Source organism: Orcinus orca, chromosome 13 (assembly GCF_937001465.1).
Source record: "Orcinus orca chromosome 13, mOrcOrc1.1, whole genome shotgun sequence".
NCBI classification, from domain to species: domain Eukaryota; kingdom Metazoa; phylum Chordata; class Mammalia; order Artiodactyla; family Delphinidae; genus Orcinus; species Orcinus orca.
In genome coordinates, this window is record NC_064571.1 from 69,161,935 (window position 1) to 69,180,953 (window position 19,019).

Sequence of the window (19,019 nt, forward strand, 5' to 3'; positions counted from 1 at the left end):
CCTACTGAACCAATTTCTTTTAAAATAAAACTTGAGTTCTCACTGGGAATGTATGTAGTCATATGGACAAAGAATTAAGAAGGCTTTCAGAACAATCTAAATGAAAAGTAACATAAAGCAAAGAATATTGAGGTGGGAGTATAAATAAGTAGCAAGTCAGGGAAGGAAAATAAATTTCTGACTTGAGAAACTTCTTACTTACCCATTTAATATGTGTTCAAAAAGATGAACTTGACCATCTCTGCAAACAACAGCTAACTTGACAGGCTAAAAGAAAAATGTAACATTAATAGGTAATATACTTCGGTCTACTCTAATAATTACTTATGAAAATCCAACTACCCTCTCCACCCTTCAAATAACAAGAGATAAATCAAAACAGTAAGGATGTTCAACTCTTGAATTTAAAAATAATCACTGCCACCAAAATAACAATTCAAGTAGTTGTTGTCAAGCCTATAAATAAAAGTTTAGGCTAAGAAGACAGCACAGTCCATGAGAACGCAGCATGGAAGTTAGAGGAGCTAAGTCAACAACCAAGTGCACTGGCTGACAACAGGGAACCAACCGGCAGGCCCACATGTCAGGATTACTGAAAACGCCACTGCGCCCTGTCCTCTCCCCTCATGAGCACTCAATACAGAATCCAATGATTACTTCGAATAGTCTAAGATTTTTATTTTGTTCTCTCTTTCCTGAATCATCGAATCATCAAAACCCTGATTTTAAAAAATAGTATTTGTGAAGTCCAAAAACAAATTCTCTAAGAAACAAGCTATTTACCTCTTCTTTATTTTCTGACAAAGTCAAGTCAATATAGACAGGTTCGTCTGTAACTGTAAAAGACATCACTGCATTCTTCTCTTTGTTTTCTGAACGGACCTGCCTAGATAACAAAACCGATGATTAGATAATGAGACATTTAAAAAAAAAAAAAAAGGCAAACACCTAAAGGGAGTTACAGCAATCAGCTCCCAACAGCATTTTCATCTTTTGAAAGCTAAATAAGGTAATTAAAGATCAAAATAAGGGAAGCATTTGTGTCACTACCATGTGACATGGTTATATGGGAAAAGAGAAAGCACTAATGCATTTGTGGCAGACTTAAACAATGAGCAACGTTCTTTTCCATTAACCTATTTGTCTATCTTGATGGCAATGCCAACTGTCTGGATCACTGCAGCTTTGCAAGTTTTGAAGTGAGTTTTCCAACTTCTTTTTCAAAGTCATTTGGCTATTCTATGTGCTTTGCATTTCCAATTGAATTTTAAAATCAGATTGCTGGGATTTTGACTGGATTCACTTTGAATCTATAGATTAATTTGAGGAGGATTATCACAGCAATACTGAGAAAACAGAGTCCAGAAATAGATAAATAGATAGATAGATAAATGATCCTCACTATTGGCTGATTCTTTGAGAATCTGCCTACTTGCTAAAATTGATTTGTAGACCCCGAAATAACTATTTGTGGTGATTTCATGGTCTTTAACAGGTATACATAGAGCAGTGAGGCATATGAGCAGCCCAATGCTCATGAGGTTTAACAAGGCTATGCTCTGCCTTTTTACTTCAGCTTTCATACTAAGTATTCTTTTTCCAGCCTATTTAGCGCCACACTTTTTGCTTTTATGCTTTTGGTTGGTGATTTCACTATTTAAAATGGCCCCCAAGTATAACGCTGAAGTGCGGTCTAGTGTCCCTAAGAGTAAAAAGGCTGTGATATGCTTATGGAGAAAATGTTTAAGTTCGATAAACTCTGTTCTGACGTAAGTTAATCAGCTATGTGTTTGTGTGTATGTATATAAATAAACTAAGGTATCTTTAAACAGAAATACACATAAAACAAGGTTATGTATTAATTAGATGACAAAAATGTTATAACCAGAGGCTTGCAGAAACCAAACCCTGGTGTTTCCCCAAGGAGTAAGAGTTCAGTATCACTGAATCAGTGCTCCTGAGGACTTCATACAACATAACTACTGCAAATAGCAGGCAATTGACTCAACGTGTATATATGCAGCACCAATTCACTGGAGATAGTACTGGGAGTACTGGGACCACTGGATATCCAAAAAACAAAAACAAACCCATGAACCCCAATCCGTTCCTTGAACCATATACACGAATTAACTCAAAACAGATCACAGAACCAAATAAACACAGGACCTAAAACTAAAAAACTTCCAGGAGAACACTTTTGTGACCTTGGGTTAAACAAAGACTTCAAAACATGATCTGTACTTCATCAAAATTAAAAACTGCTTCGTTTCAAAAAAAAAAAACACAAGCCACAGACTAGGAGAAAATATTTGTAAAGCATATACCTAATAATTTATTTATATTCAGAACATACACAGAACTCTCAAAACTCAGTGAGAATACAAACAACCCAGCAGAAAATAGGCCAAAATATTTGAACACACACTTTGTCAAGGAACATATCCAGATAGCAAATAAGTACTTAAAAGATTCTCAACATCAATAGTAATTAGGAAAATGCAACTTAAAACCGCACTGAGATACCACTACACACTTATCAGAATGGTTGAAATTAAATGACCATATAAAGTGTTGGTGAAGATGTGAAGGAATTAGCACTCTTACGCACAGCTGGTGGGAACGTAAAATGGTACAACCACTCTGGAAAAAATTTGGCAGTTTTTTTTTTTTATTCTTATTTATTTATTTTTGGCTCAGTAGTTGTGGCATGTGGGCTTAGTCGCTCCACAGCATGTGGGATCTTCCTGGACCAGGGTTCAAACCCATGTCCCCTGCGTTGGCAGGCGGAGTCTTAACCACTGCACCATCAGGGAAGCCCCTGGCAGTTTTTTAAAAAGTTAAATATACACCTATCGTAAGATGCAGCCATTATACTCCTAGGTAGTTACCCAAGAAAAATGAATCATATGTCTGTAAAAAGACTTGTACACAAGTGTCCTTAACAACTTTATCTGTAATATGCCAAACATGTCAACAAGCCTGTAGACTGAGGTGGGGAGGGGGATTACAAAGGGATACGAGGAAACTCTTGGGAGCAATGCAGGTGGCCACTGTCTTGATTGTGGTAATAATCTCACATTTGTATACATATGTAAAAACTTAATTATGCTTTTGCTTTAAGTACATATAATTTATTATGTCAATTATACCTCAGTGAAGCTGTTTAAAAAATCTGGGCACAAATTTTTAAAATTAAAATAAAGACTAACAGAGTAACAAGCGTGGCTTACAAACATGATTCAAGATCAGTTTCTTTTTATTAACTACTGAGACTTTATACATTTACCAGTAAACAGTCTTTCAGTATTTTTGTGTCTAGAAGAAAATTAAGAGTTGATTTGATAAATTCTAAATATTTCATGCATAATAACTTCGTAATAAAACAAGATTCATTCTAAAATTAAGTTACTCATACTATATACATGCTCAAAATCACTGCTATCACACGACTATACACAGCAGAAGCTGCTATTTTAGCACATCAACAGGAGACAGTACTTCCTCCTTGCAGTAATATGAAAGGGTTTTTCAGTTGTTTTTTAATTTTAATCTTCAGTGGCAAGAAGCCTTCAAATGTTATTTTCTTTCAGAAATGTGTCTTTCAAAGGTAATTATAAGGGAACCCTCGGCTTGCTCTACCTAATAAAACAAAGTTTTCATGAATGGCCTTTGGGGGCAGCCTTTCAATATGCATTTTAATCTGTTTGTTTTTTATGGTTTACTCCTCTGTTACTAGGAAGCCTCAGGTATACACAAACTATCTTCAGGATCTTAAGACAGCAGAAATCAACTTTTCTGCTATACAAAAAATTTTGGAGCTGGAGACCCCTAGTCTCAGGAGCCAAAGAGGTGAGGCATTAAAGACTGAAGCACCTCAGTAATGTCAGGAGATTGGGGTGGCCGATTTTAACTTTTTTGGCATTACTAATTTCTTATGTTAGGGATAAACCCTCTAGAACCAAAATAAGATATTCCAATAGGCGCTCCTCAAAAATGAAACACAGGACAGAAAACCAACACAATTTGATTATAAGAGGCAAAATTAGTAACTAAGCTGATGGTCTGGAGGTGAACAGAGGTCCACCTCCAGACTGACATGAACCTTTCCCCACACTACTACTTTAAGAAATACATATTTGATGAGTATCATTTCTGAGTATTATTTGGTATAAATTTACAGTAACTTTATACGGTCAAGAGCATGCTCAACTAACTGATCATTAGGATAAGAAACTACTTCTATTTTTAAAATCTCTACGTATTCTGTCCATGAACATCAGGTAAAAGAAAAAAAGTTAATTTCACCATTAGATGATGTTATAAAATCCAAGAAATTTCTTATTATTTCTTAAATTTAAAAACTTTTTGATGGCTCTTCAATACCAAATAGATTTTTACTTTCAAAGTAGCTTCAGGGCTTCCCTGGTGGCGCAGTGGTTGAGAGTCCGCCTGCTGATGCAGGGGACGCAGGTTCGTGCCCCGGTCCGGGAAGATCCCACATGCCGCAGAGCGGCTGGGCCCATGAGCCATGGCCGCTGAGCCTGCGCGTCCGGAGCCTGTGCTCTGTGGCGGGAGAGGTCACAACGGTGAGAGGCCCACGCACCGCAAAAAAAAAAAAAGTAGCTTCAAAGGGAATTAGTGACAGCAACCACTGCAAGGAAAGGCTACTGGGATTCTCAGACACAACCAAGGAATTTAAGGTCCTCAGTAAACCATCAAATAGGCATTACTGCACTAACCCTGACAGTCATCTCTTTCAACAAAATCAGAGATTTTCCTAAAAAAATTTTTTAAAAAGGTTTTTAAATTGCCCAGTCACAAAAATATTCAGCCTACTCTATCTCTAAACAAGCATGGAGGAAGTTCTATTATGTAATGCTCTTAAATTTTTCTCATAAACATCTGAGTTTTAGGCAGGCTCAATTCCTCATTACAAGTCAATATAAAATAAATCTAACATTAAATACAATAAAGCAAATCTCATATTCATCTTTTACATTAACCATATAAGCTATGACCGATTCTTTCAAGGCAATGTTACCTCCCAAAATCCAAAAGACTACATACCAGACATTAAGTAACCGGTCATGTACTGCTCCAGATAAGAAATAAAGACCTGTAATTCCATCAAAGGGTTGGCTCTCATTAGGAGGTCTGATAGTTGTGAACATAAGTGATGAAACCGGCGTTGCATGTCCCGTGAAATGCTAGAGAAAGTTAAATCTCATTTAGGAGAGGGTGTAAAGCAGTAACAAAAATTAAGAGTTCATAGGTATCATAAACAATATACATGATACACATCTGAAATCAGAGCTCCAGACTACTAAGGTTATTTGTGCTATATTCCTCTCACTTTAAAAAACTCCATCCAAAAAAATCTCAACATTAAAGCCGTCCCTTCCAACTCCCGTGAGCCTACCCCACAATCTTTACTTCTTCCATATTTGTGTTAAAGATTCACTTCATTTTATCCATTTTAAAAGGGGTGCCTGGGTGCTCAGACACAGCCAAGGAATTGTAGGTCTTCATGTTACTCTCAGTGAGTTGAAACCACAATTTTGAGGCATCATCACAGCACCAAAAGTTCAGTAACCCCTGAGCACACTCAAAATGTAATTCTAAATCTCCACAGCTAAATACAGTAATATACCAAATGCTGGATGCAAGCTAGAAATAAAAAATTACTATCATTATTATATAATTATATTATTATTGAAGAGAGTAAGATACTTAATTCAAATTCCACTCATTTCATTTTCCATTTACATTCATTCTTCCAATGCATGCAAAAAGGACATGTCTCATCTATTTAACAGATTTGGAGGACTACTTTTGTCTATTAATTGTACTATTTCATATGCTTGAAAATAACACATCTGTATTCTTAAAACAATATTCTTTGGCTCAGACTTCTGCCTTTCTCCATACTTACTCTAGACAACTGTTATGCTTACAACTAATTTGATTCACTCACTCTGTAGACTTCTTTGGTCTCCAAAACCCATAGTTTGATTGTTCGACCAGCTGAAAGCAACATCTTTCCATCTGGGCTGATACACAGGGAACTGACGCTGCTATTATCACCTTTCCATTTGCTGTATTGTGAAGAGAAATAAAAACATCTCAATGAATGGGGAGGAAACTTTACTCAAAGCAAAAAGAAAACAAAAGGCAAACTAGGAATTAAAAATACCACTCAAGGGGCTTCCCTGGTGGCGCAGTGGTTAAGAATCCGCCTGCCAATGCGGGGGACACGGGTTCAAGCCCTGGTCCAGGAAGATCCCACATGCCATGGGGCAACTAAGCCCATGCGCCACAACTACTGAAGCCCGCGCGCCTAGAGCCCATGCTCCGCAACAAGAGAAGCCACCGCAATGAGAAGCCCGTGCACCACAACAAAGAGTAGCCCCAGCTTTCCGCAACTAGAGAGAAAAAAAAAAAATACCACTCAAGGTTCTATGCCAAACTGCATTCCCTAAAATCCTGACTCAGGTAACCAACCTTGGACATATCATCAAGGTAATGCTTCCCCAATAGGACAGAGAATCTTAAGAGGTACCAGGAAATGGGTTAATAAGAGTTATAAGAATGTAAAATGGATAGCTGTGTCTCCTGTGATCCATGGTGATCCTGTTAATGCCCAGGAAACTACCATGCTGGCTGGACCTCTACGTAGAACCCATCCTATCCCCTCCATAGTTTCTGCATTCTCTGGAAGGTTGAGAACTTAATTTACCTAGTAACACAAATGATCTCTCAACCTACAGTACAAAAAGATTATTTCTACCCCAAATCCACAAATATACGCCCCTAGCTGATAAAATAAAATAAATTAGGTAAAATGATTCCTTTCTAATACCACAAATATGATTAACAGCAAGAGTCTTTGTAGGCGGTTGCATACGTTAATGCTATTTATAAGCAACAAGGAGCCTGGCTTGGCTATTCACTTATAAAATCAAGAAGTAACAGTAGCACGGCTTCCCTGGTGGCACAGTGGTTAAGAATCCGCCTACCAATGCAGGGGACACGGGTTCAAGCCCTGGTCCAGGAAGATCCCACATGGCATGGAGCAACTAAGCCTGTGCACCACAACTACTGAGACTGCACTCTAGAGCCTGTGAGCCACAACTACTGAAGCGCATGTGCCTAGAGCCCATGCTACACAACGAGAAGCCACCGCAGTGAGAAGCCACACACCGCAACGAAGACTAGCCCCTGCTCGCTGCAACTAGAGAAAGCCCATGTGCAGCAACAAAGAGCCAGTGCAGCCAAAAATAAATTAATTTAAAAACAAAAAACAGAAGTAACAGGAGCAATCTTCTTACGAAAAAAGGTTAGTTCTAAAGTGGAAGAAAACATATTGCTCTGCCAGTCACACTGGAATATGTCAAATTACTCATTTGGAAAAACAAAATTAGATTCCTGTCTTATATTACATACACACTAAACTTAATAAATTAAACCAAAACTAACTGATTAAAAGTATTAAAAAAATACTGGGGCTTCCCTGGTGGCACAGTGGTTGAGAGCCTGCCTGCCGATGCAGGGGACACGGGTTCGTGCCCCAGTCTGGGACGATCCCACATGCCGCGGAGCGGCTGGGCCAGTGAGCCATGGTCGCTGAGCCTGCACGTCTGGAGCCTGTGCTCCGCAATGGGAGAGGCCACAACAGTGAGAGGCCCGCGTACCGCAAAAAAAAAAAACAAAAAAAAAACCATGGAAACAAATGACAATGAAAACACGATGACCCAAAACCTATGGGGCGCAGCAAAAGCAGTTCTAAGAGGGAAGGTTATAGCAATACAATCTCACCTCAAAAAACAAGAAAAATCTCAAATAAACAATCTAACCCCACACTTAAAACAACTAGAGAAAGAAGAACAAAGAAAACCCAAAGTCAGTAGAAGGAAAGAAATCATAAAGATCGAGCAGATAGAATCAAAGAAAACAATAGCAAAGATCAATAAAACTAAAACCTGGTTCTTTGAGAAGATAAACAAAATTGATAAACCCTTAGCCAGACTCATCAAGAAAAAAAGGGAGAGGACGCAAATCAATAAAATTAGAAATGAAAAAGGAGAAATCACAACTGATACTGCAGAAATACAAAGGATTATAAGAGACTACTACAAACAACTATATGCCAATAAAACGGACAACCACGAAGAAATGGACAAATTCTTGAAGCGTACAATTTTCCAAGACTGAACCAGGAAGAATTAGAAAATCTACACAGACTTATCACAAGTAATGAAATTGAAAGCGTAATTAAAAATCTTCCAACAAACAAAAGTCCAGGACCAGATGGCTTCACAGGTGAATTCTATCAAACATTTACAGAAGAGCTAACACACATCCTTCTCAAACTCTTCCAAAAAATTGCAGAGGAAGGAACACTCCCAAACTCATTCTATGAGGCCACCATCACCCTGATACCAAAACCAGACAAAGATACTACAAAAAAAGAAAACTATAGACCAATATCACTGATGAACATAGATGCAAAAATCCTGAACAAAATACTAGCAAAGAGAATCCAACAGCACATTAAAAAAGGATCATACACCATGATCAAGTGGGATTTATCCCAGGGATGACAGGATTCGTCAATACACGCAAATCAATCAATGTGATACACCACATTAACAAATTGAGGAATAAAAACCATATGATCATCTCAATAGATGCAGAAAAAGCTTTTGACAAAATTCAACACTGATTTATGATAAACTCTCCAGAAAATGGGCATAGAGGAACCTATCTCAATATAATAAAGGCCACATAAGACAAACTCACAGAAAGCATCAGTCAATGGTGAAAAACTGAAAGTGACCACTAAGATCAGGAACAAGACAAGGATGTCCACCCTCACCACTATTATTCAACATAGTTTTGGAAGTCCTAGCCACAGAAATCAGAGAAGAAAAAGAAATAAAAGGAATATAAATTGGACAAGAAGTAAAACTGTCACTGTTTGCCGATGACATGATACTATACATAGAAAATCCTAAAGATGGCACCAGAAAACTACTAGAACTAATCAATGAATTTGGTAAGGTTGCAGGATACAAAATAAATGCAGAAATCTCTTGCATTCCTATAAACCAACAACAAAATAGCAGAAAGAGAAAGTAAGGAAACACTCCCATTTACCACTGCAACGAAAAGAATAAAATACCTAGGAATAAACCTGCCTGAGGAGGCGAAAAACTTGTACTCCGAAAACTATAAAACACTGACGAAAGAAATCAAAGATGACATAAACAGATGGAGAAATATACTGTGTCCTTGGACTGGAAGAATCAATATTGTGAAAATGACTATACTACCCAAAGCAATCTACATATTCAGTGCAATCCCTATCAAACTACCAATGGCATTCTTCACAGAATTAGAACAAAAAATTTTACAATTTGTATGGAAACACAAAAGACCCTGAATAGCCAAAGCAATCTTAAGAAAGAAAAATGGAGTTGGAGGAATGAGCCTCCCCAACTTCAAACTACACCACAAAGCTACAGTAATCAAAACAGTATGGTACTGGCACAAAAACAGAAATATAGATCAATGGTACAAGACAGAATACCTAGAGATAAAACCATGCACATATGGGCACCTAATTTACAACGAAGGAGGTAAGAACACACAATGGAGAAAAGACAGCCTCTTCAATAAGTGGTGCTGGGAAAACTAGACAGCTACATGTAAAAGAATGAAATCAGAACACTACCTAACACAATACACAAAAATAAACTCCAAATGGATTAAAGACTTCAATGTAAGACCAGACACTATAAAATTCTTAGAGGAAAACATAGGAAAAACACTCTGACGTGAACCACAGCAAGTTCCTTTTTGACCAACCTCCTAGAGTAATGGAAATAAAAACAAAAATAAACAAATGGGACTTAATTAAACCTAAAAGCTTTTGCACAGCAACAGAAACCATGAACAAGACAAAAAGACAACCCTCAGAATGGAGAAAATATTTGCAAATGAAACAATGGACAAGGGATTAATATCCAAAATATACAAACAGCTCATGGAGCTCAATATCGAAAACACAAACAATCCAGTTAAAAAATGGGCAGAAGACCTAAATAGACATTTCACCAAGGAAGACATACAGATGACCAAGAGGCACATGAAAAGATTCTCAACATCACTAATTATCAGAGAAATGCAAATCAAAACTACAATGAGGTAACACCTCATGCTGGCCAGAATGGCCATTATCAAAAAATCTAGAAACAATAAATGCTGGAAAGGGTGTGGTGAAAAGGGAACCCTCCTGCACTGTTGGTGGGGATGTAAACTGATACAACCACTATGGAAAACACTATGGAGGTTTCTTAAAAAACTAAAAATAGAACTACCATATGATCCAGCAATCCCACTACTGGGCATATACCCTGAGAAAACCATAATTCAAAAAGAGACATGCACCACAATGTTCACTGCAGCACTATTTACCATAGCTAGGACATAGAACCAACCTAAATGTCCATCGACAGATGAATGGGTAAAGACTCAGCCATAAAAAGAAACGAAATTGAGTTATTTGTAGTGAGGTGGATGGACCTAGAGTCTCTCATACAGAGTGAAGTAAGTCAGAAAGAGAAAAACAAATACCGTATGCTAACACATATATATGGAATCTAAAAAGAAGTTGTACTGATGAACCTAGTTGCAGGGAAGGAATAAAGAGATAAGACATAGAAAATGGACTTCAGGACATGGGGTAGGAGGGTGAAGCTGGGGCGAAGTGAGAGTAGCATCAACATACATACACTACCGAATGTAAAATAGTTGGCTGGTGGGAAGCAGCAGCATAGCACAGGGAGATCGGCTTGGTGCTTTGTGATGACCTAGAGGGGTGGGATAGGGAGGATGGGAGGGAGGCTCAAGAGGGAGGGGATATGGGGACATGTGTATGTATATGGCTGATTCGCTTTGTTGTGCAACAGAAACTAACACAGTATTGTGAAGTAATTATACTCCAATAAAGACCTATTAAAAAAGAGAAAAAAATATATAGGCAAAGAATACTCAGAATACATAAATAGCTCTTTGTATTCAAGAAAGAACTCCTTGAGTTTAAAAAAAAACTCAAAATAAAAATAGACAAAGGATATATAAACAAGCAATTCATAGAAGAAACACAACTGTCAATAAACATGAAAACACCCAACCTCACCAATAATCAAGGAAATGCAACAATAATGTATGAAAACTTTTCCTTTACCCTCATTGGTTCCTAACATTCTTAACAATTTCTCACCAATTCCCAGAGCTTCAACACTCACCTGTATTCCTTATTCAACATCTACTCACTGAATTGACACACTTTAAAAAAAAAGACATGATCACCATCCTGACAAGCTTCCTGAATCTATTTCGCCACTGAGCACTGAAAAGGCCAGCACAGAGCCAACACCACCACACCCCTGCCCCTGTTACTTGTGCAACCCTCCTCCATCAGCAGAAACTGGGAACTTGTTAGAATTCCCAAGTCCCAACCTAGACCTACTAAATCAGATCTGTAAACATACATAACATATGTGCACATTAAAGCTTGAAAAGCACTAGATCAGAAGATTCCTCTCTGGGAAATGCGACAGGTTCCAGAGGAATGACCTACACATCCTGATACTGAAGGCCTCCCAATCACTCTACAAATGAAGCCCAGCAACTGAGCCACACACCCACAATGGCTTTCCAATCAGCTTTTCAATGTTTCATTTTCGAAAACCAACAGGCAGCTGAGGATCTCCAGTCACTTGAAGAATGCCTTTAACATGAAAGAAACCAAAATCAAACAAAAATTAAAACACATTCTCAAGAGGGAGATGACGAAAAGTAAAGTTTAAATCCTATAATATCTTCAGAGAGTTAGAAAATATTATACACATGACAGAAACATGACACAACAAAAAAGAAATACTCAAAGAACGAAAAACAGCTCCCAGAGGTTAAAAATTTAGAGAAACTTAAAATTTCGATACAAGATTTAGAAGGTGAAATTGAAGCAATTTCCCAGGTAACAGAAGAAAAAGACAAAAGAGAAAATGAAAATAAGGTTAAGAGACCAAAAGGATTAGTCCAGGAGATATAACACCTAAATAACAGTATGTAGTGTAAGAGAAAGATCAAAGAAAAGAGAAGGAATGAAATTATCAAATACACAGTATGAGAAGAACGCAGAGCATGAATTCCCAGGCTAAAAGGTCCCTCAAGTGCCAACATAATTCACTGACTGAAGAAAAAAAGCACAGGATATTTTAAAATATAAAAATAATGAACAATGAAAGCCAAAAAACCAACGAACCAATGCTTCAAAATCCTGAGGGGAGGGCTTCCCTGGTGGCGCAGTGGTTAAGAATCCACCTGCCGATGCAGGGGACACGGGTTCAAGCTCTGGTCTGGGAAGATCACACATGCAGAGGACAACTAAGCCCATGCACCACAACTACTGAGCCTGCGCTCTAGAGCCCGCGAGCCACAACTACTGAAGCCCAAGCGCCTAGAGCCCGTGCTCCGCAACAAGAGAAGGCACTGCAATGAGAAGCCTGCGCACCGCAACGAAGAGTAACCACCTGCTCGCCGCCAACGAGAGAAAGCCCGCGCGCAGCAATGAAGACCCAACGCAGCCAAAAATAAATAAATAAATAAATAAATAATTTTTAAAAAAATGCTGAGGGGAATTATTTCCAACCCAAAAGTCTGTATCTTCAAATTATCAATTGAGATTTTGCTTGTCTTCCAGGAAGCTACCAATTTGTGTGTGTCACCAAAAAGAAGGAATAAACCAACAAAGAAAAAAATGAGATCCAGGAAACAGAGGCTCCATCTGGCAAGAGAATTTTCAAGATGATGAAAGGAAATCTCAGGATAATCACTGGAAGAAGGCAGAGAAGTCCGCCAAGAAATAAATGAAACTGGAGGGAAGCCTCCAAAGATTAAATAACTGATTGATTAACTGATGTGTCTGAAAATAAATTGAGATTTACACTATTGCAGGAATGAGACTGAACTAATGACAGGTATATACAAAACTAAGCAAATGAACAATAAAGCAATTATAAACCCCAAGAAAAGCAAAATTCTGTGCCAGAATATAAACAGTACAGTCCAAGTCTCATCTGTAACAATATTTAATTAGGCATAATGTGAACAATGAATACTGCTTAATCAAAGTGTGACATTACAATATCGGGAAAATGGGGACAGAAAAAGGTAGAGGCTAAGAACTAAATCCTCATCCTCTATAGTAGGAAATCAACAGATAATACCTAAAATGGAAAATAAACTCAGTTACCTATAGCATAAGAATGCCAAGAATGAAACTGGAAGCAAAATATTGTATGAGACAGGACAGTTTGGATGAAAGCTCAGGCTGTGATTCAACCTATTTCTTAACTGTAAAACAGGGATGGAGACCACCTCGCAGTGTTACAAATACAATACTGTGTATAATATGTTGAACGGTGCCTTGAACATTATTAGTCCCTATGTGAAGAATGTGACTTGGTGAACTCTCATCCAGACAGCATTTAAAAAGTACAGCTGCGGGCTTCCCTGGTGGCACAGTGGTTGACAGTCCGCCTGCCGATGCAGGGGACAGGGGTTTGTGCCCCAGTCCGGGAGGATCCCACATGCCGCGAAGCGGCTGGGCCCGTGAGCCATGACCGCTGAGCCTGCGCGTCCAGAGCCTGTGCTCCGCAACAGGAGAGGCCACAACAGTGAGAGGCCCGCATACTGCAAAAAAAAAAAAAAAAAAAAAAATACAGCTGCATGGGCCCCACCCCTGACCTAGTGGATGAGAATCTCCACAGGCGTCTCTTTACAACTATGAGTATGGAAACTACCACCGCAGGTAAATGGAATGAACTTACTGAACCTCTAGGCAAATGATTATTCTCTGCCCCTCCAGCCCCAAACCCTCCTTAAAATTCTAAGCCTCTATCACCACCCCTTCTGCTGGGTCTTGCCTTTCATGTGTTACTTCAATTTGCTTAGAAACTCTAAAACCACTTCCCTCTTCTGAGTTTCTATTAACTGCACCACTAGACACCTAGTAAGTTCAGAAAGCTGTAAACTTAGTTACATTTTATTTAACTCCTTTCTTCACTCAATAGCACCCCCTCCCCCAATCCTACCCAAGATTCTTCTTGGTTGGTACCTTTTCCATTCTTTCTTCCCACTCTTACCATCCTACACCCGGACTATTACAACCACCACCCGGGATCTAGCTTCTCTGCCTGTGCACTAGCTCCTTCCCATATATTTTACACAATGCTAGCAAATTTTCTTCCTAGAGCATTATTTTGGTTACTCTGTTCCCAAGACATTGACCTTCAGTGTCTCATGCTTACCAAACAGAATCTAAAACTCCACCAAAGAAGTTTGACTACAGTAGAAAAACACTGTGCCAGAATTCAAGACAGCAAGATTAGAACTCCCCTGCCACTTATTAGCTGTAAGACCATAGGCAACATTATCCTCCTTAGGGTCCTCATCCACATAAGTTCAACCGCATTCAACTGTCTACATTCATTGAGCATCTACTATGCAGTCAATCACAGTATTAGGTGCTTGAACTAGAAGAGCTGTCTGAGATTTTTATCTATGACACTTAAGGCCAGACTCTCTTATAAGCTACTTTGGCTCATATCCTCCACCAACCATTATTCCCTAATATGGGCCTCCTCTAAATACCTCTACTGGGTTCCAAGTAAATCTTTAACTTCCCTTTCGCCTAGCCTTTGTTCCTGCCACATCTCCACCCTCAAAAGGATCCTCCCACCCTCTTCTTTCCAAATCTTACCTCTCCTAGAAGACCCAGTTGAAAACCCTTCTCTTCCACCAGGCCTTCCCAACACTATCCTAATCATTTGACCAGTAATTACTTGCTACCTTATGGCATCTCTTGTGCAGTTATTTTACTCTTGTACCATTATTTAACTTTTCTGTTAAAATCTTCCATGTCCAATTTGATTAAATGTTCCTTGAGAACAGTCTGTAACCTTACTAGTGTCTACATTCCCCACTGTGTCCAATATCAAACTTTACTTACATCAAGAATATAGTCTTGATTCGTCAAACTCTAAAGCATTCCCAAACAGTAACCAAGTTACCCCAGAACCATCAATGTTACTCACCACTTTACTTTGCACGTCTGTGTGTTCCATTCCACAATATGTTTGTCATCTGAACAACTATACAAACAGCCATTGTCTTGATGCCACTGTATGCAATTGACTTTGTTGTCATGTCCACCACTCTGCAGATTTTTTAAAAAATTAAAAGAAAAAAATAAAGCTCATCTGTTATGACAATATGCACCCTAGAATCATTACTAAACATTTAACTAAAATGTTAGGCCTTAACCTAACTAAAAAAGCCTACCCATTAACCTAACTAAAATGCATCTATCCATTTCCAATATCAAAAATGAGATAAATCTTCTATAACTTTATCAAATTTTAACTTTCCCTTCTCCTCTGCTAGAAAAACATACTTCTACATCATAAGTCAAACGACACTAGTCCTAAATGCCACCTGCTTTTGACAGGAATGCCAGCACTAAGCATGATAAAATGTTTCATGTACAGTGGCAAAAAGTTTGGGACACTTGAGTGAACTAATAAAGTCAAATCTTAAAGGGTTTAAAAGCATGTCTAGTTAAAACTATCCTTGAAAATCCCTTTATACCAAAACTATCTCTCAACTTGAAAAATCAATGTTCCTTCAGGGAAACACTAAATGTTTCCTTGTGTTGCAGCTCATACCATATGAAACTTTAAACACACTCAGCACAGCAAGATGCTGGCTCACTCAGAGGCACACAGGAATGGCGAAATCAACTGGGAAAGAGCAAATTCAAGTCTCCTGTCTCACACACATTCCAGGACAAGCTCATTCAGCAGAATTAAGGTGCTAAGTCACCTACGCTGTGAGCAATTATTTTCATTCTTTCCATCTGAATTCACATTAAATATACATACAATGAGTCACCACTGTGTACACATCTAAGCATAAAAGTTAAAACTCAAAATCACTACTTCCATCATACAGATTGCTCCCATCTCAAAAGAAAAATATTTTTCAAAAATATTTATTTTTTGGCTGCGTTGGGTCTTTGTTGCTGTGCGTGGGCTTTCTCTAGTTGTGGTGAGCAGGGTCTACTCTCCGTTGCGGCGCGCGGGCTTCTCATTGCAGCAGCTTCTCTTGTTGCGGAGCATGGGATCTAGGAGCGTAGGCTTTCAGTAGTTGTGGTGCACGGCTCAGTAGTTGTGGCTCGCAGGCTCTAGAACACAGGTTCTGTAGTTGTGGCACACGGGCTTAGCTGCTCCGTGGCATGTGGGATCTTCCCGGACTAGCGCTTGAACCCGTGTCCCCTGCATTGGCAGGCGGATTCTTAACCACTGCGCCACCAGGGAAATCCAAAAGAAAAATATTTTTAAATGCTAAGTTCAGTTACTTCCCTTCCTTCCTACGAGCTATCTACTCAAAGAACTAAGTCCTACATTATAGCCACACACACAAAGAACTGAACAAAGGATATGAACAGATAAATTCCATAGAAAGAATTCAGTAAGAAAATTTTTAATAGTAATTCAAGAGATACAAAGCAAAACAAAGTGACATTTTTAGTCTGTTCATCTACCAATTTGTTTAGCATTATAATATCCACCCTGGTAAGATTACAGGGCACTATCATACGTTGCTAGGGGCTAGCATACCTTTTTGGAAAGCAATCTAGCAAGTGTCCACTCATTCATTAGTTACTCATTCAACAAACATTTACTCAATACCAATTACATGCCAGGCACTACACTAGGCACTTTCAATATATAGTTATGTCTAAATCTCAAAGTCATGCAACGTAGGTTATATAATACTGAAGAGATGAGAAGTTATATTACTTATCCTTGATCATATAACTAGCAGGATTCAACCTCAGGATAGACTAGTTCCAAAGCCTGGGCCCTTTCTACCTCACCACGTCATCCCAACACTCCTTGCCCTGACCCTCTTGGTTCCTTTCTAATAAACTCATTCCCTGCTAAAGATTTATATATAATCCTGGGAGGTATCAAATTGATCTAAAAAGGAGTTCTAGGCTCCATCAGCATCATGTCTGCAGCCACAGTAACTGAGTAAAGCAGCTATCACAGTGCACCAGATACTAGGTACGTACTGACCACAGAAAACTAACCAAATCAAAGGATGGGACCCAAACTATAGTGGGGTAAAAGCCCACGAGGACCACACTCAACTTGGAGGAAGGAGGAACAAAGGGAGATTTCCTTTACATATACCTCTGAATGCTTTAAATTTTTTTCAGTTGTATATTATTTTTATAATCTTTAATATAAAAACAAGTGTTATATTTTTATTTTTTAAATAAATTTATTTATTAATTTTTGGCTGCATTAGGTCTTCATTGCTGCGCGCGGGCTTTCTCTAGTTCTGGCAAGCGGGGGCTACTCTTCGTTGCTGTGTGCGGGCTTCTCATTGCGGTGGCTTCTCTTATTGCAGAGCATGGGCTCTAGGCACGTGGGCTTCAGTAGTTGTGGCATGCGGGCTCAGTAGTTGTGGCTCACGGGCTCCAGAGGGCAGGCTCAGTAGTTGTGGTGCACAGGCTTAGTTGCTCCGCGGCATGTGGGATCTTCCCGGACCAGGGCTCGAAGCCGTGTCCCCTGCATTGGCAGGCGGATTCTTAACCACTGCACCACCAGGTAAGTCCCAACAAGTGATATATTTTTAAATGCAGATATAAAATCAGATAAAAATTTTCACCTATCAAATTAGCTGGGTTTTTTTTGTTAGCCTTACTGCTGCTTTAATGGAATAATCAACGATGGCAAAAACACCACTGAAATACACGTACCGTCCTTCCACTGCTGATACAAGTACAAATTAGAAAAGCTTTCAGAAAATTGTTATACTATGTATAAAAAGGCTTAACACTCACACCTTTGACTCATTAATTACAGGTTAGTAATTCTGGGAACCCGTGTAAGAAGAAAAGAGTTTTATAACAAAAAAATCGGAAACTACCTAAATAGTCAGTAAGAGTTAAACCACCAAGGGACTACCCCATTTACAGGATTTTATGCAGTCACTGAAAACGTTTATAACTAGTTCTCGACAAATATGAAAATTACTCATGTTGTAATTTAAAGGAAAATATCAGAATACAAAATAGACAGAACCCAACTGTATTTTTTAAACATATGCATAAAGCAAAGAAATATGCAATCTATCAAAAGAGGTTCTCTCGGTGATAAACTTAGGTATAATTGTTTTCCCTTTTCAACTTCAGGTAGTTCCAAATTGTCTATGGATAGATGTTACTTAAAAGAGAAAACATTCTTTTATTCATATATACAGAAAGCATTCCTATATACAGACAGGAGTTAAGTGAACACCAAAAACATACTGTAGTAGACACTGTCTGAAATACATTATGCCAGTTAAGTTACTGTCTTGCAGCACCAAGCCCTCACTTCTCTGCTCTGGACGCTGGGGCTGGGACTCTGCAAACCCCATTTCTGCTTTGCCAGCTGGATCGTTAGTAGGCTCCCCCAATAAGGGTGCAGGAGGGAGACAAGGCTGGAGGAGGAACAACGGAGGTGTTCCTTCCTGTCTCCCAGTTTGCATCACCCCAACATTTCTTCACCCCAGCAGGGGCAATCCTTTTGGCAGCACCTGAACCCAATATGCAGTTTTTTCAACACCTGGAGAACCAGAGACACCAGCAGTCAGCTAAAACCCCCTCCTCAGAGGTCTGGACCTTAAGTCTATGGGGCCACTCTCCCTCAAGAGACATCAGCACAGAGAGCAATACCTGCTTCTCAAAGGTCTGAGTTTCAGCAATAATTCCACCACCTCCCTCGTTCCCTAGCCCTGGAGGTGGTGCGCTCCTTCTGCAGCTGCTGTCTGTGATACTCAGAATTCTTTCTACCCTTTCTTATTTTAAGCCTAGTCAATAGTTCTTCACACTC

The 19,019-nt window shown here is 39.0% G+C and overlaps 1 protein-coding gene and 1 non-coding gene across 2 annotated transcripts in view; both read right to left on the reverse strand.

The window, feature by feature from the left end:
* WDR43 (WD repeat domain 43) overlaps positions 1 to 19,019 on the reverse strand; it is a 47,280-nt gene that overhangs the window by 20,847 nt on the left and 7,414 nt on the right. Inside the window, exons 3-7 of the mRNA XM_004268173.4 lie at positions 15,168 to 15,289; positions 5,978 to 6,098; positions 5,071 to 5,210; positions 784 to 886; positions 203 to 267 (exon numbers count right to left, since the gene is read on the reverse strand). Coding sequence (XP_004268221.1) covers positions 203 to 267; positions 784 to 886; positions 5,071 to 5,210; positions 5,978 to 6,098; positions 15,168 to 15,289 — 551 coding nt within the window. The remainder of the gene's footprint in view (positions 1 to 202; positions 268 to 783; positions 887 to 5,070; positions 5,211 to 5,977; positions 6,099 to 15,167; positions 15,290 to 19,019) is intronic.
* On the reverse strand, positions 5,497 to 5,581 carry LOC117200798 (small nucleolar RNA SNORD53/SNORD92). The gene has a single exon (XR_004482491.1). It is a non-coding gene; the product is annotated as a small nucleolar RNA SNORD53/SNORD92 (small nucleolar RNA).